General features: G+C 49.3%; 1 protein-coding gene across 6 annotated transcripts in view; it reads left to right on the top strand.

Annotated features, from left to right (window-relative positions):
* DYNC2I1 (dynein 2 intermediate chain 1) overlaps positions 1 to 22,752 on the top strand; it is a 114,447-nt gene that overhangs the window by 67,946 nt on the left and 23,749 nt on the right. For 5 of the 6 annotated variants that reach the window (XM_059395988.1, XM_059395992.1, XM_059395990.1 and 2 more), the window contains 10 exons: positions 439 to 859; positions 3,067 to 3,158; positions 5,333 to 5,641; positions 7,579 to 7,655; positions 9,067 to 9,121; positions 16,087 to 16,164; positions 16,939 to 17,152; positions 18,230 to 18,332; positions 20,379 to 20,508; positions 22,196 to 22,307. In XM_059395988.1, the coding sequence (XP_059251971.1) occupies positions 439 to 859; positions 3,067 to 3,158; positions 5,333 to 5,641; positions 7,579 to 7,655; positions 9,067 to 9,121; positions 16,087 to 16,164; positions 16,939 to 17,152; positions 18,230 to 18,332; positions 20,379 to 20,508; positions 22,196 to 22,307 (1,591 nt within the window). Of the gene's footprint in view, positions 1 to 438; positions 860 to 3,066; positions 3,159 to 5,332; positions 5,642 to 7,578; positions 7,656 to 9,066; positions 9,122 to 13,530; positions 13,572 to 16,086; positions 16,165 to 16,938; positions 17,153 to 18,229; positions 18,333 to 20,378; positions 20,509 to 22,195; positions 22,308 to 22,752 lie in introns of those variants that run through there. The other variant, XM_059395993.1, reaches the window with a different exon arrangement.

Genomic DNA, 22,752 nt, shown 5'->3' with positions numbered 1-22,752 from the left:
AACTGTCCCAGAATGCAATCCTCTCCGTTCCCGAAGAAACCCATTTCCGCTGGTAGCGTGACTGGCAGCTTTATTTCTAAGGTTAACCGGTTGAGATCAAGACCTGAGAATTTTGTAAGAGGGTGGCGGTCAGTCCTTGTTCCCTGAGTTGGACCCAAGTGTGGTGTCTCAGAGACTGTAAGTCAAAGCCTCAACATCCAGTTCTTTTTCTTCCTGTTCCCTGTAGTATCTCAGCTGTGACTTGCCAGCAAACGTGAATGTCTCTAATAAACGGGCACCCGTCGCCCGTCGTAGGCGAGCTCAGTCTGTTCCCCTGACTGATTCAGAGCCTTCTTCCAGGCCCCACTTGCTAGGCTGGAGAGCAGTGGAAGCCAGTGTTAAGACCTCTCACTGAGTGTGACCCAGATTCCAAATTTTGCTTTTTTTCTCCTGGTTTAGGCTGCACAATCAGGTATTCCCAAGGAAGATAAGAAACACAGAGAAAAGAAGCTGCATAAGGAATCAGAAATGGACCTCCCTGAAAACAAAGAGCCCAAGCACAAGGACCCAGACCGAGACACCAAGTACAGAGAGAGGCCTGGCGAGAGAGACGGCCACCCCTCCAGGGACAACCCTCATGGGGACAGAGACAGAGAAAAGCAAAGGGAGAGGAAAAAGGACTCCAGAGACCGGGACAAGGAAAGGCATAAAGAGAAATCCCGAGAACGGGACACAGAGAAGTCTCACAGTAAAGGAAAAGACAGGGGGGACAAGGACAGAGACCGCAGAGCCAGAAGGGAGGAGCCCAGGCAGACGGCGGCCCACCATAACCTGCTGGGCCGGCAGCCCCTGGACAGGGCAGAGCACAGGATGGGAGCAGGTGCGTGTCCCCGCGTGGAGCCGCGGCCGCTGCACGGCTCTGGAGTCCCTCCTGCGGCACTGCTTAGCCACGGCCGCAGCCTGTCCGTCTCGCTGAAGGACCTTCGTAGCTTCGTAGCTTCGTGCTCAGGTCCTTGCCCTCTTTCCCCGCGCTGCTCATCCTGTGTTTCTTTCATGGTTTGCAGAAGTGGCTTAGCTTGACCTTGAAGGTACAGGCCTCGGGGTGTGTGTGTGTGTGTGTACACTTTTCAACTTTCTTTTTGGCATTTTTAAAACTCATTTCAGTGAGTGAAAAGAGTAACAATGTTCTCATTACTTGCTAGAGGTTTACTATTGAAACACATTTTAGATTACCTACCTAAAGTTCAGCCGACATTGTAAATAAACAAATAGTGCTCTTTAATAGGAATTCCTCAAAATTGTCAGTCTTATTCTGAACAAGATTTAAATGCTTTTATCTGATTCCCAGGAATTCTAAGGTAAATGTGCATACTGCCCTTCCCATGTAAGTATTGTCATTTTTGTACTATACAAATAGTATATGTTCTTCTAAAAACTTCTAACTGGCTAACGTAACCAAAAAGGAATATGTTTAGAGATTACACAGTAATTCTTAGACTCGTCAGAAAGGCTTGAGGTCCTAGTTATGAACCGGACGGAAACCGAGTCCCCTCGTTCATGTTCTGTGTTAGGTACTGTTGCTTTCTGCTCCCCGGGCCGCTGCCCGGGTCTGCAGAGCCCAGCAGCCGTGCACTCCGGAGCGTGGGCGTGCATTTGTGTTAGGTGAGGCGTCCTTGGTGGAGGGACTATGAGTTAACGGGGTCACCACTCAGCATGTTTACCAGCAACTCTCTTACTCCCGTTGCCTCTTTTTAGGGTGATTTTTTTTTTTTATGTTCTTGGTATGCATTTTTAATAACATCATTTTTGTTCTCAGATCTTTTTTGGTTGCTACCGGATCTTGTCTTCTCAGTGCGTTATTGATATGAATAGTTTGGACCTTCCTTCCCCTTTCTTTGGCCGTTTATGTGGCTCTGCCCTGTGTCGTCTGAGCCTCCCTTCTGTGAAGTGTGGCCGTGGTCTTTGGACTAGTGTAGCTGTTCTGTCTCTGTCAGTGACTGCGTCCTTTCTCATGATAGAAACCCTGGTCATCTGTTCTTGATTCCTAAGTTTTGGTTTCCAGCTGGGTTTCATCTCTGAACTCTAGGCTTGCATACCCTCTTGTCCTTTGATGTCTGATAGATGTTGCAAACTTGAACTGGGCTTCTGAAATCCCTGCAAATCCTGCTTCCCCAAGGCCTTCCCCACTTCAGTTGATGGCAGCTGTATCCTTCCCTTCCTTTGGTCAGAGGACCTGGGAGTCCCTTGGACCCCGTCTTTCTCCTGCAGTCTCCCGGGGCCTGGCCCTTCTTCTCCCCGCTGCTCCTGTCTCCCCTGCTGTTTGGGGTCTCTCATATCCCAGGCTCCCACTGACTGTGCTCCACAAGCACTTTTTGAATGAATGCGCTTTGTTTCAGTGATTTCTATTTAGTTTTGTCCTCATCTCTTAATTTATTGATTCTCTTAATTTTAAACCTTATGACTTTTTTTTTTTTTTTTTGGTCTGTGCATGTTCAAAAGCGAATCTCTAATTCCACTATCAGGGAGAGATCTCACATTGTGGGTAGGGGTGGCTGCCGGCAGGTGGGCTGCAGACTGCCTCCTTCTCACAAGGGCCTTCTCCCTGCCTGGTGCCCTCAGCAGTGGGCACTTAGAGGCTGTGGGGCTGGTGCAGTTCCCCTGTTGTCCCCCAAGGCAGGCATTTCTTTCTTGGCCTCCGAACACTTGGTGACTGGGCCAGTTTTTCATAGTGGATGGGGCTCTGTCTTCCTGAGCCTCTCTGTCAGTGACCAGGTGCTCAGCTGGCATGTGTGTGTGGGCTGGTGCCCCTCTCGAGTTTCCAGGGCTCAGTCTGATCTTTCCCAGGCTGCTTCAGTGGCAGCTGCCGTTGTGATCTCCCTCTTTCGCCCATTTTAAGTTTAGATTCTAGAACTTTTCATGCTTGATATTGAAGGATGTGTTTTAATTGGTGAATATGTTTCCATATGTGTTAGCGTCTACTCCACAGTGGTGCACTACGTATGTATGGTAGAGCGGGCAGCAAGATGTTAGAAGGTCATTCCTACGTGCTGATGTTTGGGGATGTTAAAAACACACTCTGTTTTGTAGTAAGCAAAGTGAGGACGGAGGAGAAGGAGAGGAGAGACGAAGACGCTGAGAGGGGGGACGAAGAGAGAGAGAGACGCTACAGAGAAAGAAAGGTACGCGGGCTCCCCCAGAAGGGCTCCCTCAAGTCTGTTCACACATTGTTAGAAGCATTTTTGGAAAGGGTTGTCACACAGGATTCAAGGTCTGAGGAAGGTCTCACCTTTCCTTGCACAGACGTGTTGTTCTCTTTCCAAGAGAAATAAATGGTGCTTTTGAAAAATTGAGAAAATTCAAATAAACCATAAGAAGAAAATAAAAACAAATCTACCCCAAGATACTTACTGATAATATTTAAGTATACACGCTAACAGAGTAGGTTTACATATGCATTCGTATGTATGTGCCTATATATCTATTTGTTTTCTTAAATTGGATTTTTACTCTTTTATAAACCTTAAACTGGATACACTTGAACATTTTTCTGAGTCCTGTTTCTCTATAATATTAATGGCTGCTCAGTATACTATTGGTATGTCATAGTTGTATTGATCTGGGTTTTTTTGGGACACTTAGGTTGCTTCTGAATTTTTTTTAATGATAAAGACATCCATGAGGTAAAGTTTTTACATTTATTCATAGTTATTTTCCTCTGATGAATTTTGGACATGAACTTGCTAGATGAAAGTAAATGTAAACTTACTGCTCTACAGAAAAGCTGTAATTATTTATATCATCAGAGTATAATTGCCCGTGTCCAAAGCAGCAACTGGACATGATCGTAATTTTTAATCTTTGCTAATTTGATTCAGAACAGAGAAGCACTCCTGAGCGTTTTATGCGAGGGCTCACTGCCCCGCTGTTAGTCATTCCCTGTGTATGTTTACTTATTTCCTAATGGGGCATTTTATTCTAAGAGTACTTTAAAGATGAACTCCCTGCTAGTTACTTCTGTTCCCGCTTCTGTTTCAAATTTTGTTTGTGGGACTTTGTTTTTATGAGTAAGTTTACAGTTATGAAGTATCGGGTCTTTCATTGTTGGTTGTTGATGTAAGGCTCACAGAGCCTTTTCCACCCACACAGGATTACGTAAGTAGTTGCCTGTATTTTGTTTTGGATCCTTATAATTTTTTTTAGCACTTAAATCTTTTAATCCCCATAGGATTGATTTCGGTGATAAATGTGTGGTAGCAATCTGACTTTCCGACCAAGGAGCTGCTCGTGGAGCTGGCCAGCATGTTTTTCTTTAGGAAGGTGGTGCTGGCAGAGACGGGTGGAGTTGGTGGGAATCAGGTGAAGGAGAGAGGTCAGGAGGCTGCTGGGTGGCCCTAGAAGGGGGGGCGGGAGCGGGGATCACGGGGACTGAGCCGAGAAGAGGGTAAGTGCCCTGTGGCTGGAGAGTGAGCAGCGACCCACTGTTGGGCTGAGGAGAGGAGCCCGGGTGGGAGGAAAGGGCAGTCCCACTTGGGGTTCAGCTGAGACACTGATGACGCTTCCGAAACTGGGAGTCTGGGCCAGAGGTCTGACGTGTTGGGCAGCGTGTTCTGCACAGAGCTGTGCATCGCCGTGTGACAGAAGCCAGCAGTTACACTGAGCACCCACGGTGGTCTTGGGGAACCTGTGACGACTTAACAGTAGTGTCCAGTTTTTTTTTTTTTTTTTAAAGATTTTATTTATTTATTTGACAGAGAGAAATCACAAGTACACTGAGAGGCAGGCAGAGAGAGAGAGAAAAGGAAGCAGGCTCCCCGCTGAGCAGAGAGCCCGATGTGGGACTCGATCCCAGGACCCTGAGATCATGACCTGAGCCGAAGGCAGCGGCTTAACCCACTGAGCCACCCAGGCGCCCCTAGTAGTGTCCAGTTTTAAGAATCTCCCTTATTGGGGAGCAGACATGTGAACTGCCAAGGACAGAGGTCGGCAGGGTGTGTGATGCTCTGCTCTCAGAAGTGACAGGAGGGACTGGGGTTGATGGAGTGCCAGGTGCGTTCACAGTCGGAGAGAAGGTGGCAAGGCTGACAAGGATGGAGCTGAGGAGGAGGGGGCGTACTTGCCGTGCTGAGGGGTTTGGACGTGGCTTTCCATAGCAGGGTGAAGGCTGGAGTGTGGTGTCGCCACTATCCTGTGGGCTGTGTAACCAGCGCTGGGTTTTTCTTTCCAGAAGCTCCTTTCTAGAGTCGGGAAGGAAGAGTGAGGGCAAAGCGGCTTCGCCACCTTTACCACCCCGTGTGTGAAGCTTGGCAGCCCATGTTTCGTGTGCTCACGCGTTTTCCATCTGTCCCATTCAAAGCTGCAGTACGGCGACAGCAAAGACAATCCTCTGAAGTACTGGCTGTATAAAGAGGAAGGTGGAAGGAGACCCAGGAAGCAGAAGGAGCCAGATCGAGAGAGGAAACATGGAGAAAAAAGCAGCACAAGGGAAAGAAGAGAAAAGTATCCAAAAGAAAAGATTAGTTCCTTCTCTGACAAGGAAGGGGAAGAAAGACACAAGGAAAAGCGACACAAGGAAGGCTTTCATTTCGACGAGGGGAGGCGCCCCAGTAACACAGATAAGAAAGAGAGGCTGTCGAGAGAAGATGTTAAGAAAAGGGAGTCCAAGGTACCATTTCTTTCTTTCTTGTTTTTTAAATATTTTATTTATTTATTTGACAGAGAGAGATCACAGGCAGCGGGAGTGACAGGCAGAGAGAGAGGGGGAAGCAGGCGCCCCATCAGGCAGAGAGCTTGATGTGGGTTTGATCCCAGGACCCTGAGATCATGACCTGAGCCGAAGGCAGACACTTAACTGACTGAGCTGTCCAGGCGCCCCCTGTATGATTTTTGATCCGTTATTTTAATTGTGTACCTCCTCCAGTTTCGTTTCGTTTCATTTCTTTACTTTTCTCTTCTCTTTTCTTTCTGGCTTGTTTTTTTGTTTGTTTGTTTTTGTTTGTTTGTTTTTTAAGTTGGTTTCGTACCCAGCGTGGGGCTTAAGCTCACAACCCTGAGATTGGGGGTGGAGTGCTCTACTGCCTGCGCCAGCCAGGTGCCTCCTCCTCTGGTCTCCCATTCGGGATGGAGAAGTCAGGATTAAGCATAATAACTATAACGATTTGTTTATTAGAATAATGAGTTGTTTATTAGAAGAATCCAGCGTGATTATGCCTCTCTTACTGCTGCTGAATATGGACCCTGCTCCTTTCTGCTTCTGGGGCAGTGACTGCCCAGGCCCTTGTGGGCATCTTTTTCCAGCCCAGCACTCCGCCAGCTGGGAACACCCACACGGCTTGGGAACAAGGCACTGAGCTGCTCATAGCTACTTTTTCTTCTTCTTCTTTATACCTAGACAGCCATTAAGTCATATTTTTTCCTACCTGGCATGACTGATTTCATTTTTTTTTTCCTATTCCAATCTACTTAATAGACTGATGCCAGACTGCTCTTCCTGTTAAACATGTAATTATACTTTCCTCCAGTTAATTTTGGAAAAAATTTTACAGAAAGAATAAAAAAACCCAAAATTTATCTATGATCCCAGACTCAAGAGGTAATCCATTTTGTAATAAGTATGTATGTACTTAAAATTCTTTTTCCTATATGTAAATGAAGGCAACGTTGGAATCCTGCTATTTTTCCACTTTATTCTGGGAAATAGTCTTTTACGGTGGGTGTACGCTTTCATGTGGCCATAACCTTACTTATTTTACAGGCAACCTAATGTGGGACATTCGGGTTACTAATTATTTTTTATTTCATAAATTATTGATGAATAGATTGAAAACCTTAATACATGTTTGTATTCTAGGAATAATTTCCTGGAAGTATTTATAGATGCAAGAAAGTGTTTGAATATCTTTAACTGTTTTCAAGGCTTTTGTATACATTGTGTACTGCACTCCAGGCTGCCTTTCTTGGTGGGTGATTCATTCCTGCCTCCTGCTGCTCTGCACACTTCATGGGTCGGTCCCCAGGGCTGTGAGCTTTCTCTGCCCCAGGGATGCCCTGGCCCTGGTCCCCTGGGTCTTTACCTGTCCCATTCCTGCCTCATACCCCTCCCTCCGGGCCATTTCAATGTGTGCCTCTCTCTTTAAAGCACCTATCTGGATTTGTTGGCTTGCAATCTAATGGTTTTAATTTCATTTTCACAGATTCACTTAATTCAAGAGAATTACAGAAGTAGAATTTATAGATCAGTTGTTCACATTTTCTTTTTATAGGTGGATGAATCCATGTGATAGCCACATCATGTTTGAAAGTTTATAATTTTAAGTCGTGTAAGGAACTAGTCAGATTTATCTGAAAGTAATGTGAAATTGATGAGTAAAAATGTCTTTTACTTACTGAGGTAGTGTATGATCGTCTTTTAGTACACCTTTACTCCTCTTCCTTACGTTAATTATGTGATTGAAGACAGCGGGTAAAAACAGTCTTTCAGGAGAGACCGGTGGTGGAGATGCTTTTGTTAAATCCGGAGTTCACGCTTGTTGTACAGAACGTACAGTCATGGTGACTTTACTATGCTGTGCTGATGAGTGTCGTGGAATTTTTGTTTCCTAGGGCAGTGAGCACCGACGTCGGGGCGCAAGTTCACGACGAGATCCCACCGGCAGCCGGGAAGGACCGTGCGCTCTCTGGTGACTGTCGGGCGCGCTGTGCTTCCGCAGACCGTGTTTCTTACGGGGCCTGATTAGAGTCAGTAAATGAGAGTGAACGATAGATGCACTTCACTTCCCCTGGTGCAGCCCCTCCAAATTACAGTCTGGGTGCACTGGAAGAGCTTGGAGCTTGTTATAAATTACTAGTTCCATTTTGCCTTTTTTTTTTTCTCCCAGGTTTTATTTATTTATTTGTCATAAAGAGCATCAGCCGGGGAGGAGCAGAGGGAGAAGCGGCTCCTTGCCACACAGGGTGCCTGGTGTGGGGCTCGATCCCAGGATTCTGGGATCATGACCTGAGCTGAAGGCAGGCGCTTAATGACGGAGCCACCCATGCGCCCCTTGATTCTGTCCTTTTCCATATGTGCTCCTGTGAACTTGGAGAGGAGCACTTACTTTGGGGGGTGAGGGTGTGCAGGCGGGCTCCTGGCCTGCAGCCTGTGGAGCCTGGGGAGGGTGGAGTGTCTGCGGGCAGGCTCCTGGCCCCCATCTGCACTGCCAGGGCCCCCGACCAGTGTTTGTTAGTCGGAGCGCAGAGACTGTCTGGCCACAGCCAGGGCTCGGGCAGCAGCCTGCTGGGGTGGCACGTCTGCGTCTGTGGGGCCTGTTGAGTGACCCTCCAGAGCTGTTGGTTCGTGGGTCAGTCTAACAACAGCACCTCTTTTGTGTGGGTTTGGTGAAGGTTGCAGGTTGGAGTTGGTGTGTACATTCTCATTTTGTACATAAGCTCTAGATTTTCTAAAAGTTTTTATTTACATTCCAGTGTAGCTACCGTGTAGTATAATGTTAGTGTCCTTGTACAGTGCAGTGATTGAGCCCGTCTGCACACCGCCCGGTGCTAGCCTCATTCCCTCTTCACCCGTTCCCCACCGCCCTCCCCTCCGGGGACCTGCCGTGTGTTCTCCAGAGGGAAGAGTCTGTTTCTTGGTTTGCTGCTCCTTTTCCCCCTTTGCTCATTTCTTTCAGTTCTTAAATTCCACATATGGGTGAGGTCATATGGTGTTTGTCTTTCTCTGACTTGTTTCACTTAGAAGAATATTCTCTTGCTCCGTCCATGATCTTACAGATGGAGGATCTCATGCTTTTTCTGGGAGTGACTAATAAAATTACAGAGTGTTCTAGAACTCTTGTAGGGATAGAGTCATACACATGCACAACTTTGTTAAAACACGTAGTTTTTTCTCTCTGCTGAGGCTCTTTCTTGGTTTGCTGCTGACCTACAAGCAATGTAGGGAGACCCTAGTGCCCACAGCTGTAGTGAGACGGGCTCTGGAGATCTGCCCGTCCTAGCAGCTTAGATCAGATAGAAGAGTCTTCGCTGAGATGTAAAATGCTTTATGTTTCAAGTCTTTGTTGAAAGTTAATTTTTGAATTTGACCTTATTTCCTAGGTATGCAGAGAATTTAGTAAGAAATAATGGAAAAGATAAAGACTCGAGAGGGAAGGTAAGACATTAATGTTGACTTTATTATGCGGCAAGAGTAGCCCCGAGTCTGCGTTTGGCTCGGAGCGCAGAGCCTGCGGCAGCCCTTGCCGGCAGACGGGGGGTTCGAGTGGTAATTCCAGGAGGACACTGCTGACGCGTTTAGATGAAAAGATACGAAGAGCTCGGAAGTAGGAAAACGGACGAGAGGGAGCTCCACGTGGCCCCGTGTCGCAGCTAGAGAGGCTGCTCCACGTGGCCCCGTGTCACAGCTAGAGAGGCTGCACCCAGGGCAGTGGGCCCGACTCTGAGACGAGCCTGGTGCCTGTGGGGGGACCTTCTGTAGTGACAGAATCACGAGCTCGCAGGAAGATGTCGCCGTTGTAAACGAACACATCCTTGGTAAGAGAGCCTCAAAATACAGAATTAGAGGGAGACGTGGAGGGTTCCAGGAGAATGGGGCCTCAGGCGCGTCCTTTCACTAGGGCACAGAGCGACAGCATTTCCCGGCTGGCCGCATGTTAGGCCCCGCAGGGGAAGGGACAGCTCCTGGAGACAGGAGTCCCCATGCTGTCCCCACAGAGGGCAGACGTCTGGTAAGTGAGCAAACCGCCTCAGTGTTGAAGTCTTCCCGCAGGGAGGCCCAGGCTCCGACGACCTCACGGGCACACCACCGTGGTCCTGCCCTCGCGTGACTGTCCCTGTGCGTGGAGGGCGATGCCCGGTCTTTACTTCCTTCCCACCGTCGTGATTACCATCAGAATCATCTTCATGGTGAAGCTGTAGTGACGGTGAGGTGGCGGGTGCTGGGGTTCTCGTTACTGTCCGGCTGTTTTCCTAGTCGGTTGTTGGTGTTGCAGGAGATGTGGTGAGCAGATGGGGGTATCGTATCCCAAGGAAATTTTTCCTGTCACTTTCCTTGGTAGCTGTCTGAAACCTGAGCGACCCTGAGATAATCATCTCTAATGTCTTGTGCCATATTTTTATGTATCTCTTTATCCCATATGCATACCCAGAAACACATGGAATTTTTGTTACTTTGATGCGGGTGTGTTTTATTCATTCGGTTTTGGGGGTGGTTGGATCACTCGCCATCTAGCTAAAGCCTTTCAACGACTTCTTCCCAGGTAACCTTTTCGCTGTACAGGCTTTGACCCTCGTGCATGAACGTGTGTATTTGGGAGTTAGGGTTGCCTTTTTCTGTCTTGCACACGCACGCCCATGCCCACGCAGCGCCTTGTTCTTACCAAGTCATTGTTCTAGTGACCAGCTCTGCCTCACACTTTTTGTGGATAAATTCTGAAACTGGAGTTGGATGAAAATTTACAGATTTTATAGTGTTTTCCTTATATCTTCCAATTCTTCTAAGGAGCTGTAGATCAGCACTATTCACGAGTATAATGTGAGCCGCATTTATAATAATAGATTCTCTAGTAGTCACATTAAAACACAAAAAGAAACAAAATTCATTTTAAGAACATGCTATATAATCCACTACTTCTGGAATATTATTATTCAACATGTAATCAATGTGAAAATTATCAATAAGACATTTTACAATCTTTTCCGACCCTGCTTAGCTTCCAAGATCAGACGAGATCGGGCGCGTTCAGGCTGGTATGGCCGTAGACCTCCAGAAGGATTCTTGAAGGGATTTCACAGCTCATTTTGGCCCATGATTAGGTCATATGTTTCACAGCATTAACACCAAGTTTATCTTTCTTTAATTCTTGAGCCTCATGAAAAGCCTACAATGTGCCAGAATAATTCTCTGGATACATGGAAAGCTCCATACTCTCTTCATGGTAACACATCATTCTGTCTGCAGTCTTATGCACCGAATAGTTGTGGGTAGTGATGTCTAGGACTTGTGCCTTCCTCGCGCTGGTGACCACAGCAGGGGTGGAAATCGGTGTTTCCCTTGCCGGCACAGGGTCACTTTATCTGTCCCAGTCACTAGGAGGTGGGTCTGCTGCTGCCCCCTTATGCATGGTTTCAGATACCCGTGGTCAACAGTGGTCTGGGGGCAGATGGCCCTCCCCCGACGTGTCAGCTCCCTACGCTGCGTCCTACACCCGTGTCACTGCTCTCCCTTCATGTCTTCACGGGGCATTTCGTCATCTCACGTTCTCACGGGAAGGGCAGGTGCAGGACAGTAAGATACACTGAGAGGTCTCAGTGTATTGGTGTCTTGTTATAATTGTTCTACTTTATTCTCAGTTATCGCTGTTCATCTCTTAAATCAAACTTTGTCGTAGGTATGTATGTACAAGAGAAAACATGGTATGTATAGGATTTGGTACCATCCACATTTTAGGCATTGCTGGGGGTCTTGGCACGCATCCTTGCGGGAGCAGGGAGCCACTGTCCTGTTCTTATCCCCACTTCTCAGAGGAGAAACCCAAGGCACAGAGCTTATTCGCCCTGGGTAATCTTGTATTTTTACCTTGGGGCCAGAACCCCAGTCCTCAGCCACTGAGGGCAGCCTCCCTGGGGGGCCCGGGTGGGCTCTGGGGCTGTCCTGGAGACTCTCTCCTTGTTGGCTGACCTCGGCGCTGACTTCCAGCACAGCCGCGAAGAGGGTGCCTTGGTGTGGAAGCTGGCACCGAGGCACGGGAGGGAAGAAACGGCGGTAAGGGGAGCCCGTCCTTCCGTATTCGGTCCTCCCGTCCGAAGATGTGCTTTTACTTGGGGCTGTTTGCTTTTTTTTTTAAACATTAACATCTAATGTATTACTTGTTTCAGGGGTGCTGTGGCTCATCAGTCTTACACAGTCCACAGCACTCACCACAGCACGTGCCCTCCCCGGTGTCCGTCCCCCAGCGCCCCCCCTGCCCAGCAACTCTCAGTTTGTTTCCTGAGACTAAGAGTCTCTTATGGTTTGTCTCCCTCTCTGGTTTCCTCTTTCATTTTTCCCTCCCTTCCCCTATGATCCTGTCTTCAAAGTCCTCATATCCGTCAGATCGTATGTAACTGTCTTTCTCTGATGGACGTATTTCACTCAGCATAATACCCTCTGGTTCCACTCATGTCATTGCAAATGGTGCGCCTTTGCTTTCATAGCCCCTTTTTATTAGGGTGATTATTACTCCTTTTAGACAGCAGAACATGGGTGTGAAGGGGAGGAACAGACTTCTGTTTTTTTTTTTTCTTTTTAGTGTAACAGAATTCATTGGTTATGCACCACACCCAGTGCTCCATGCAATCCGTGCTCTCCATAATACCCACCACCTGGCTCCCCAACCGCCCACCCCCACCCCTTCAAAACCCTCGGGTTGTTTTTCAGAGTCCACAGTCTCTCATGGTTCACCTCCCCTTCCAATTTCCCCCAACTCCCTTCTCCTCTCTAACTCCCCATGTCCTCCATGCTATTTGTTATGCTCCACACATAAGTGAGACCATATGATAATCGACTCTCTCTGCTTGACTTATTTCACTCAGCACAATCTCTTCCAGTCCCGTCCATGTTGCTACAAAAGTTGGGTATTCGTCCTTTCTGATGGAGGCATCATACTCCATAGTGTATATGGACCACATCTTCCTTATCCATTCGTCCACTGAAGGGCATCTTGGTTCTTTCCACGGTTTGGTGACCGTGGCCATTGCTGCTATGAACATTGGGGTACAGATGGCCCTTCTTTTCATGACATCTGTATCTTTGGGGTAAATACCCAGGAGTGCAATGGCAGGGTTATAGGGAAGTTCTATTTTTAATTTCTTGAGGAATCTCCACACTGTTCTCCAAAGTGGCTGCACCAACTTGCCTTCCCACCAACAGTGTAAGAGGGTTCCCCTTTCTCCACATCCTCTCCAACACACGTTCTTTCCTGTCTTGCTAATTTTGGCCATTCTAACTGATGTAAGCTGGTATCTCAATGTGGTGTTTTTTTTTTTTTTTTGACAGAGAGAGATCACAAGTAGGCAGAGCGGCAGGCAGAGAGAGAGGAGGAAGCAGGCTCCCTGCTGAGCAGAGAGCCCGATGCGGGACTCAATCCCAGGACCCTGAGATCATGACCTGAGCCGAAGGCAGCGGCTTAACCCACTGAGCCACCCAGGCACCCCTCAATGTGGTTTTAATTTGAATCTCCCTGATGGCTCGTGATGATGAACATTTTTTCATGTGTCTGATAGCCATTTGTATGTCTTCATTGGAGAAGTCTCTGTTCATATCTTCTGCCCATTTTTTGACATGATTATCTGTTTTGTGTGTGTCGAGTTTGAGGAGTTCTTCATAGATCCTGGATATCAGCCTTTTGTCTGTACTGTCATTTGCAAATATCTTCTCCCATTCCTTGGGTTGCCTCTTTGTTTTCTTGACTGTTTCCTTTGCTGTGCAGAAGCTTTTGATCTTGATGAAATCCCCAAAGTTCATTTTCGCTTTTGTTTTCTTTGCCTTTGGAGACGTATCTTGAAAGAAGTTGCTGTGGCTGATATCGAAGAGGTTACTGCCTGTGTTCTTCTCTAGGATTCTGGTGGGTTCCTGTCTCACATTGAGGTCTTTTATCCATTTCGAGTTTATCTTTGTGTACGGTGTAAGAGAATGGTCGGTTTCATTCTTCTGCATATAGCTGGAGGAACAGACTTCTGCCGGCATTTCTGTTGCTCTTGTTGGAGATGCCAGGTTGCATTGAAGGCGTCCCAGTGTCAGGGCTGGGAGAGGTATGGCTCACTGCGCATGCGCGGACGCCACAGCCTTCCTCTGCGGGATGGGAGAGGTTTTGAAAAGAGCAGGCTGGGCAGAGGTTCTAGCTAAGTAAAGAGTCAGCCTTGTCATCATTGCTCTGTATTTAAATGCAAGAGGGTTGAGGGGAATTGAAGAAACCAACTAGAGACCTCTCAGAAGATGTAATTCATTATCAGTGAGACAGAGTCAGGGTAACTAATAATTTTCAGAAATAAATGCCAAACCAGGGAGATCAAGGAAATGGCACTCTTTCCTTAATTTTTAAATTTTTTAATAAAGATTTTATGTATTTATTTATCAGAGAGAGAGGGAGCGGGAGGGAGAGAGAGAGAGGACAAGCAGGGGGAATGGCAGGCAGAGGGAGAAGCAGGCTCCCCGCTGAGCAAGGAGTCCAGTGTGGGACTCGATCCCAGAAGCCTGGGGTCATGCCCTGAGCCGAAGGCAGCCGATAATGGACTGCAGCACCCAGGTGTCCTGGCACCATCTTTTTATAAGGGGAGGTCAGGGGAGGTCAGGGATAACCGAGTAGTTCTTCCCAAGACTGGTCCGTACGGCGCCAGGGTACTCTCAGGGTCCCCGGGGGGGGGGGCGGTTGGCGCTTGAGCAGCTGCTGGTGGAACCTGGTTCTCAGCGGGTTCGAGCTCTACAGAGAGGTGGCGTGTCGGCCCTGCGGTCCCCTGGCAGAGCGCGTGGCCTGCCCTGGGGTGCTGTGTTTGCCAAGTGGCGGGATCGCCTTGGGAGTGTTGCAGAGTCCCTGTGAGTGTGTGTCACAGAGTCCCTGCGGGTGTGTGTCAGGGCTCCGGTGCCCGGGAACAGCGTTCAGCAGCACGAGGCTGCAAGTTTTGCCTAAGGCTCCTGCTCAGCATGTGTGTGTGTTTCTGTCATTGATTATCGATTAGCAGGAGCCGCGTCTACTGCTGCAGTACAGGGGATGGGCGTCGTTCACGCTAATGTCCAGTGACCCTGTGTGCCGGTGTGCCAAAAGGAACACTTTTAGGGAACAGTTTTTCCTATGAAATCTCTGCATAAGATAACTCTCCCACCCCCAGGCGATGAGGTGCCCTTAATAACCCTCTCAGTCCTGTGGGCGTACGAGAATGTGCGTCTTTGGAAAGTCAGACACGGGGCAGCTGGATGTCTCTATGGCATCGAGCACCGGTTTGGGCCGTACTTGACTGCACAGCGCTGGCCCGGGCTCTAGCGATGATGGACGCGCTCCCCGCTGGCCGACCGTGTCCCTGGGTGCTCCCCGAGCTCCGTCCGCCCCTGCACATCCCTGTCTTCTGTGCACACTCACCATGGTCTGGCCACGCTTCCCGTAGGCTCCCTCTCCCTCCTCTGTGTCTGTTTTGGGTGAGGTGCTGACATCCATCCAGGTTTCACCACTGAAAATTGGGGTCATTTCTTTCTTACCTCTGAAGCCAGGCCCTGTCCCCTAACCCTTTGCACCCCGAGCCCGTGCTGCCCATGTGCCAGAGGTGCCCCCTTGCTGGTATGCTTGTTTCCCTCCAGCACAGGAACCAGAGCCCTTCCGGGGCATGTCTGGTGTGTGGGCCCATGCAGTGGGGCTGAGGAGTACCCGGTGTGAAAGCGGGTGTGGTGTCATCACGTGTCTTTCCTGAGAAGGACGGGGACCTGGCAGGGATGGGGGTGCTGGGCTGAGGATGATGGCGGGGGAGGGTTGGGGCCTGAGGGGCTCCTGCGACATGGAGGAGCAGATGTGGATAAGAAGAGAAACAGCTTTGGGAGGGAAGATACAAGTTTTCCAAACATCTGTTTCATTTCTGCTACTGTCTTATCCTGGAAACCTGGAATGTGTTTCTACTTGGTTTTCCTGGTACCTGGACCAAGATGGCTTTAGGGTGACAGGTGCAGTCTCCCTACACATGCAGAGCCCGACAGAGCACCCCTCCCACTGTGGGACTTAGTGGTTCCCCTGTTTATTCTCCGGCCTGGAGTGAGGGAGCCACGGGCCAGGTGTGCTCTGATTCAGAGGCGCGAGGATTTGTGTAGCTTGTCTGCTGCTCCGTGAGGAGAGGGCCACACTAAGTACCTTGTGCTACTGGTCTCATCAGAGTTTAGTGGTTTCTCATAAAGGATAAGTTCTTTAACTTTTTTCTCTTTATGGTCATATTTACTATTAGCAAGGTGTTTCTTAGAGAATTTGTTGTTGGGTTATGTTAGTTTTATAAATACATTTTAAAATTAGCAACATCATATCTTAGGAAACATTTTCCCAATGTATTTGCAACGTTCAAATTTGTGATTGATTAAATTTTTTGTGTGTTTGTTTTTACATCTAGGAAGTGGAAAAGGAAGACTTTGATTCAGAAAGTGCTGGAGCAGATGAATATACAGCTTGTTTTGAGGATGATTTTGAAGTTTGTATAAAGTTAAAATTTTTTGTAGCTTAAAAATAATGTGTTCTAAAATATGCTTGCTTTTTTTTTTTTTAAAAATATTTAATTTATTTATTTGAGAGGGAGACAGTGGGGGAGAGCATGAGAGAAGAAATGGTCAGAGGGAGAAGCAGACTCCTTGTGATGCCGGGAGCCTGATGCGGGACTTGATTCCGGGACTCTGGGATCATGACCTGAGACAAAGGCAGTCGCTTAACCAACTGAGCCCCCCAGATGCCCTAAAATCTGCTTTCTTAACTTAATAGCCTTATTTCTCTCTTTTCGTTACCCTTAATACTCTATATCTGGGTGATTTAGGCTTGTTACCAATAAAAAGTGCTATACTTCTTTCAATGCTTACCAATCCGATGTAATTCAATGATTTTACAATTGCACATATCAAGTGCACTGCACCCAGATGTGAGTGCGCATATTGGAACAAACATCTGTGTGTGCGGAGGACACCCCCCCCCCCAACACCCTGTCACGTTCTCAGCACAGAACGTTAGCACGTCAGTGTTACTAACAGGTGTCAGTGTATGTAAATCTGTACAGTGGGGTTCATTTTCAGAGAAAAAGGCAGCAGTTTATGCAGATTTTTAACTCAGTGACACTGACATCCGTTAACTGTAAAAATTTTTCTTACCTGTAATGAGCATTTTGTCTATTTTAATTCTAGACGGTGCGTTTGTTCCATGTGTGTTCTTTAAAGTCAGGTTGTCTTCCAAGGTCCAAAGCTGGGATTTTTGTTTGTAGGACTACGAAGATGACTTTGAGGTTTGTGACGGAGATGACAGCTCTGAGGAGCTGGAAGCAAGAGAGAAGATCGAAGAGCTTCCTCTGGCCCGAAAAAAGGAGATACAAGAAGTTCAGAAAGCCATTAATGCCGAGAACGAAAGGGTCAGCGAATTGTCCTGCAGACTGGCTCAGAAGCAGGGTCCGCCGGAGGGTGAGAGGGACTCGAAGACAGGTACACGCGTCCGTCTCTCAGGACAGCGGGCACCCACGCCCGCACGGTCCTTGGGGGCAGAATCCTTCTAATTAGGTGGCAGACGTGTGAGTGTCTGTGCTCCCGCAAGGGTGCCATGTGGGACACTCAGAAGATACTGGTCCTGTGCGTCAGGGACCGTCCGAGGGGGAGAGCTGCGTGTGGCCTCCCTGGGGGCGGCCTGCAGCCTGCGGGCGGCTGTGAGCACAGGTCGCTCTGGGGTGCTCACGCAGGAGCCACCAGTCCTGGGTGCGGCCCTGTTCACCTTTCCCGTGGTGTCAGTAGGCCCGTCTGTAGCACGTCCTGTTTTCGGATGCCACCGCCTTTGAGTTTCACACAGGAAAGTGACCAGGTTCGGAGAGAGGCTCAGAGCCAATGAGAGCCTATGTGGGCGGCGGCCGCGGGGCTGAGGCCCGGTGTGAGGAGATGGGGTCGGGAACCTGGGCCGCCGGATGTGTCTGACGAGCACTCCTGAGGGAGCCCTTCTCTCCAGGGGGTTTCCTCTACAAAGTTAGAAATGGCACTGTGCTATGATAAAGTCACTTGTAAGAGGAGAACTAAATATTTTCAAGTCGCTTAAAGGGAAAGCTGTGACGTTCTGATAAAAAACTAGCGTTGAACATAGCACCAAATCAAATAGGACAATGTTAAAAATATTGCCGGGTGATATACTACTTTAAATTATCTGGTCAAACAATTAGCAGTTAATACAACGAACTGTGGTTAATAATTAATATGATACAACAATGCAAACCAACGTAGGCAGAATGATTACTATCCTCATTTTTTTAAAGTTTTATGTATTGAAGTAACTTCTGCAGTCCACGTGGGCTCAGACTCATGACGGGGATCCAGAGTCTCCTGTTCTGACCGAGCCGGCCAAGCGCCCCTAGTCCCCTCGTGTTCTGTGCCGGCCGCAGAGGGGGCCGAGCCGAGCTGGCGAGTGCTGACCCGCCGAAGGTTCTCTGAGCTTTGGCGAACCAGCGTCTCGGGAGCCAGCGAGTGGTCCCACGTGAGAGATGCTTCAGTGTCACGACGCAGCATTCTTTCTTTGTGCAGGTGCACTCGGTTCCCCCGCCAGAACCCCAGTTTGTGGAATTTTCGTTGATTTTGCTACAGCCTCACACCGTGAGAAGAGTCGGACTCAGGCCCTTAAGCAAAAGTAGGTGTGTTGGGAGTTTGTGAGGGGATTTTAATATACTTCGACATGCTTTAAAAAATGGAGCTTTTCTTTTCATTTTCACTGCAGACGTTAGGTACATTTTTAAATTTGTGCCGCGCTTTTCTGTGTTCTGCTGTTGTGTTAATAGTGTCTATGTGTGGCCCGCTCTCCCCTCCGCTCGGTGTCCAGCGTCCAGATCCTGGAGTCACCCTGGGAGTCGGAGCCTGTCTTGGCTGAAGGGATCACAGCCATGCACTCCCTGACCTGCCTGAGCTGGGCCCTCCCGTGTGTGGGCGCCGGGCTCCCCCTCGGGGTGCAGCTGGCACCACCTAGTGCCCGCACGCCGGTGGCCTCAGTGTTCCCGGGTCCTTGTCTCAGATGGGGAGGCTGAGTTGTCAGGGTCCGTAGTACTAGTGCTTGGTGACACGTGGCGCGAGCTCCCCTCTTTGTCCCAAGCCCTGTGCCGCCGTGTGCTAACCATGTCACTCGGCCCTGCGGCTCCGCGTTACCGATGAGGACATGAGGCTAAGGGTCGGCGTCTGGACGGCGGAGCTGAGCGGGGAACCCAGGGCCCCCAGATGGCACAGCCCATGCTTACAATTTAAGAATTCATAAAATTAGAAATTTATGAAAGTCAAGGTGTATAGTCTCAAGTGAAGGGTTTATCATATTAGGCTCAAGTATGATTTAGGAGTAAACGTAAAAATGATATGTTTTTTAGGAAACCGTGTTTAAAACTCATCATTCCATCTAGCTCGTGCGCGACTTTAGTGGGTACTTAGGAAACTTTGCTTAATAAACTAATAAATCATGATTAATAAGAATCAGTTTTCATATCATTTTTGTTGTCCTTATATTTTGGGCCTTCACAATAGTAATATCGGTTTTTGCCGCTATGGCTAGGTTTTGTTTTTGCTTTAACCTCATTCAAGTCTTGGAAACTACATGTGGTTTAGTGTAATTTTTAGAAACTCGGAGAGAATCAGAACCACACAGTGTCATGTGTGGGCATAGATAAACGTCAGCTGGAATTACGTTCTATAAAGCAAGAAGATGATCGTTGCAAGTTCTGTGTACTGGTTGTGGCAGGCAATGGGGGGCCCTTGCTGGGCACAGGTCATCCCACGGTTTCAGGTCCTGGGATGTTACCGTATTATGGTACATGAGTGTACGTATTATTTGAATTACTTCGGGTCAGAAATGACGCTGAACATGGAGGACTGTGGAGGTGCTAATTCGGGAAGGTGTGACAGTGGCCAGAGCGTAAGGTCATGGAAAGGTGGCCGTTAGTGGGATGTCTGAGGACGGCCATGTAAGGGGGGACGGGGCGGATCTCTTTTGCAAGCTGCCCGGTGGTGGAGACCATTCCCCACACACAGTCTGAGCACCAGCCGTGTGGAAATCCTAGTAAATGGGAGAAAACAAACGCTCTGGCCAGGCAGAGCTCGTATCCAGTGTGGCTGATGAGCTGTGAATTCAGGGCTTGGTCCTGGGCAGGCCACAGGAGGGGCCCAGAAGGAAAGAGAGACCAGCTCAGGTGAGTGGAGAAGGACAGTGCGTGAGGCCAGGGGAACCCACAAACAGGAAGCACGCTGGCGGCCTCCTTGGGCAGGAGGGGCAACGGGCGGTGTCGTGTGCTGCTTGGCCACCTCCAGTCTGAGCATCTCGGAAGGGTGGCCTAAAGGATGGCGTGTACCTGACCACAGCCCGGGTGACCTCACAGGATGTAACCCTTCGGATCAAGGCATCAGTTCATGAAGTGACGTCCTTGCTTTCCGTGGAAGTTCTAGGCAAGCACATATTCTAACTTTATTTTGTGTTCACGTCTGGTGCACGGAATCAGAACCAAAAATTTGGTTCATTCTCTCTTTGCATTGCTGGTGCATGACTTGTTATTAACAACTGTTGAGTACCTCAGACTCACACACACAGGAAAATTGGGTCCTCGGCAATGACCTGATCTGATCATAAGCTTCCTCATGCTCCCCCGTGATTCCCTTTGTGCATCATCAATTTGACCTTCTCTTGCCTCCATTTGTTTTAAAGGATGCGCAGTACGAGGCTGCTTCGGCTCCTGGACTTGGATTTTTCCTTCACTTTCTCTCTCTTGGATCTGCCTCCAGTGAATGAATATGACATGTATATCAGAAACTTCGGGAAAAGAAATACCAAGCAGGTGAGCAAAGATGTGTTAACTAAGTGGCAGAATGCAAGTGCAGCCCCATGAGGGACTCTCGTACTGTGCCGTGTGCCGTTCCGGAACATGAGGGCCTGGGACTGGTGAGGGTGCAGGCCTGAGGAGAGGGAGCGCCTCCATCATGTGGTGCACATGAACCTGGGGAGATTGGGCAGACGTCCCCCCGGGCTCCACGGGCTCCCAGGCGGGGACGGATGGCCCGCGTGGAATGGGGTACGCTCCCAGACGTGCAGATGTTTTGTTAAAAGTCAAGCAGAGAGTTGCGTTTGGATCCCTTGCCCATGCCTGCCTTCTCCCCCGGGTCTCAGAGTGCCCGCCCCGCCGCCCCTGCCCGCCTCGCTCTGTTCCCTTGCTTTCCTCCCTCCCCTCCCCGGCGAGTCCCCAGTGCACGTCCGTCCTTCAGGTGAAGCCCTCCCTCGTGGCTTGCTCCGAATTCTCTCTCCTCTTCCAGACTTGCCACATCCGCGCCACACACGCTGTACTCCCCTGCTGGACTCTCGGTGTTAGTTCTGTGACTGTCCAGCTTCCCAGCAAGGGTGTAAAGTCGGGCAGCGTCTCTTACATTCTTCTTCTGTCCCTGATGCTGTCAGCGGTCGGCAAGCACTTGGGGTTGCTCCATCTGTACGACTCTTTCCACAGAGAGAAGGTCACAGGGCAAACCTCGGCGAGCTGCCACCTCAGTCTTGGCTTCGAGGCTGACTCCCTCCGTCCTTGAGCAGTTGACCTGCTCACCTCAAAGCTATTCGCGACACATTGATCTTTACTGAAGCATGTGCCTTTGCAAAATAAAACAAGTTGCGTTTGGTTTTACAAAGCCAGAGAATGTTCTGAGAAGACAGGAAGTTGGTGAGCTGGGCGGCAGTATCGTCAAACCAAAGCTGACTTGTTTTGTCCGGAATGAGGGAGTGTCTGTGCTGTGTGAACGGAGGTTTTGGGCTCCCCATGAGAACGCTTGCTTGGGGCCGTGTTTGAACAGACAGCCAGAAGGAGAGCAGCGAGCTGTGTGTAAAGCGGACGTGCTCTCTGAAACTGGGGGGGGCCATTGGTTTTGGGGTTGGATGCTCTTGGCTCTCTGGGCTGGCAGGAGCTGTGTCTCACGGAGGTGCTTCCGTCCTGGGGGAACCTCCTCCTGCAGGTTGGGTGGGGAGTTTTTGCCCCTGCGAGGTTTTGCTGGAACCTTCTGGGGGCCTTTCTCCTCGGGTTGGGTCGGGTCGGGTCCTACCCTTGATGCACGTGTGCCCAGGGCTTGCCCTACAGCAGAGGTGGAGGCGGGTGCTCTGGGTCCTCAGCCCCAAGGTCTTGGAAGCCTTGAGGTCGGGGTGCTGAGCCTCAGGCTTTTGATGTGTAGCTGCTTCCGTCCCCTGAGCTGCTGACTCGGTCGCTCTGGGACTGGGGGCTCCGGCTCAGGGAGCTCCTTCCGCTTCGGTCCAATTTTTACTCAACAGTTGAATGTGATTATTTGAAAACACCTTCAAAAATTAGGCCTGTATGTATCAACATGTGAGACCCAGTGGTCTCTGCAGGGTTGTTATTCCAACCAACACCTTTGACAAAAACAGGAAGACTCATGATTAACTTTAAAACTTGTTTTTTCCTTTTTGGGGGGTGGGAAGGAGCTCGGAAGGTGACACCGAGCACTAATTCCAGCGTCTCTCTCGTTTTCAAGGCCTACGTCCAGTACAACGAGGATGCTGTGGACAGAGACATCCAGACTGAGGAGACAGAGACCCGAGGGGTGTGGACGCAGCACCCTGCCGAGGGCGCCGCTGCGTCAGGCGGTGAGAGGTCTTTGCTCTTGAGTGCCGCCTGCGGTGTCGCGATGTTGTGTCACGATGTGGTGTTTGTGACCTTTCCTGTCCTTTCTTGTGCTGTTTCCCAGGTGTGGTTGTTAGTGTGTGACTAGGGAGACACTCTGTTCCTCCCAAGAGCAAGCTAGCTCTTGGGACTCACTGACATGAGCCCTGAGCTAGGGGCCCAGTGGGCCTTGACGGGGGCTGGTGACTCTTTGGTTCCTAAACAGAGGGAGGCCACATTCACACAGGTGCTTTCCGATGGGCCTGTTCTCACTAATAGAGAACTTCCTCGATGCGATTGTTTCCAGACACGCTGTTGCTCCGGGGGAGGGCCCGGGGAGCGCTGGGGCCGTGCTCCGCGCGGGTCGCCTTCCTAATGGATAGTTCCTCACGGGACGTAGCCTGTGTGGGGGGCCTATTGCTCTCTTTT

This window comes from Mustela nigripes, chromosome 4 (assembly GCF_022355385.1).
Source record: "Mustela nigripes isolate SB6536 chromosome 4, MUSNIG.SB6536, whole genome shotgun sequence".
NCBI lineage: Eukaryota > Metazoa > Chordata > Mammalia > Carnivora > Mustelidae > Mustela > Mustela nigripes.
Note: the sequence above shows the minus strand (reverse complement) of the source record. Positions and strands in the feature narration are given on the sequence as shown.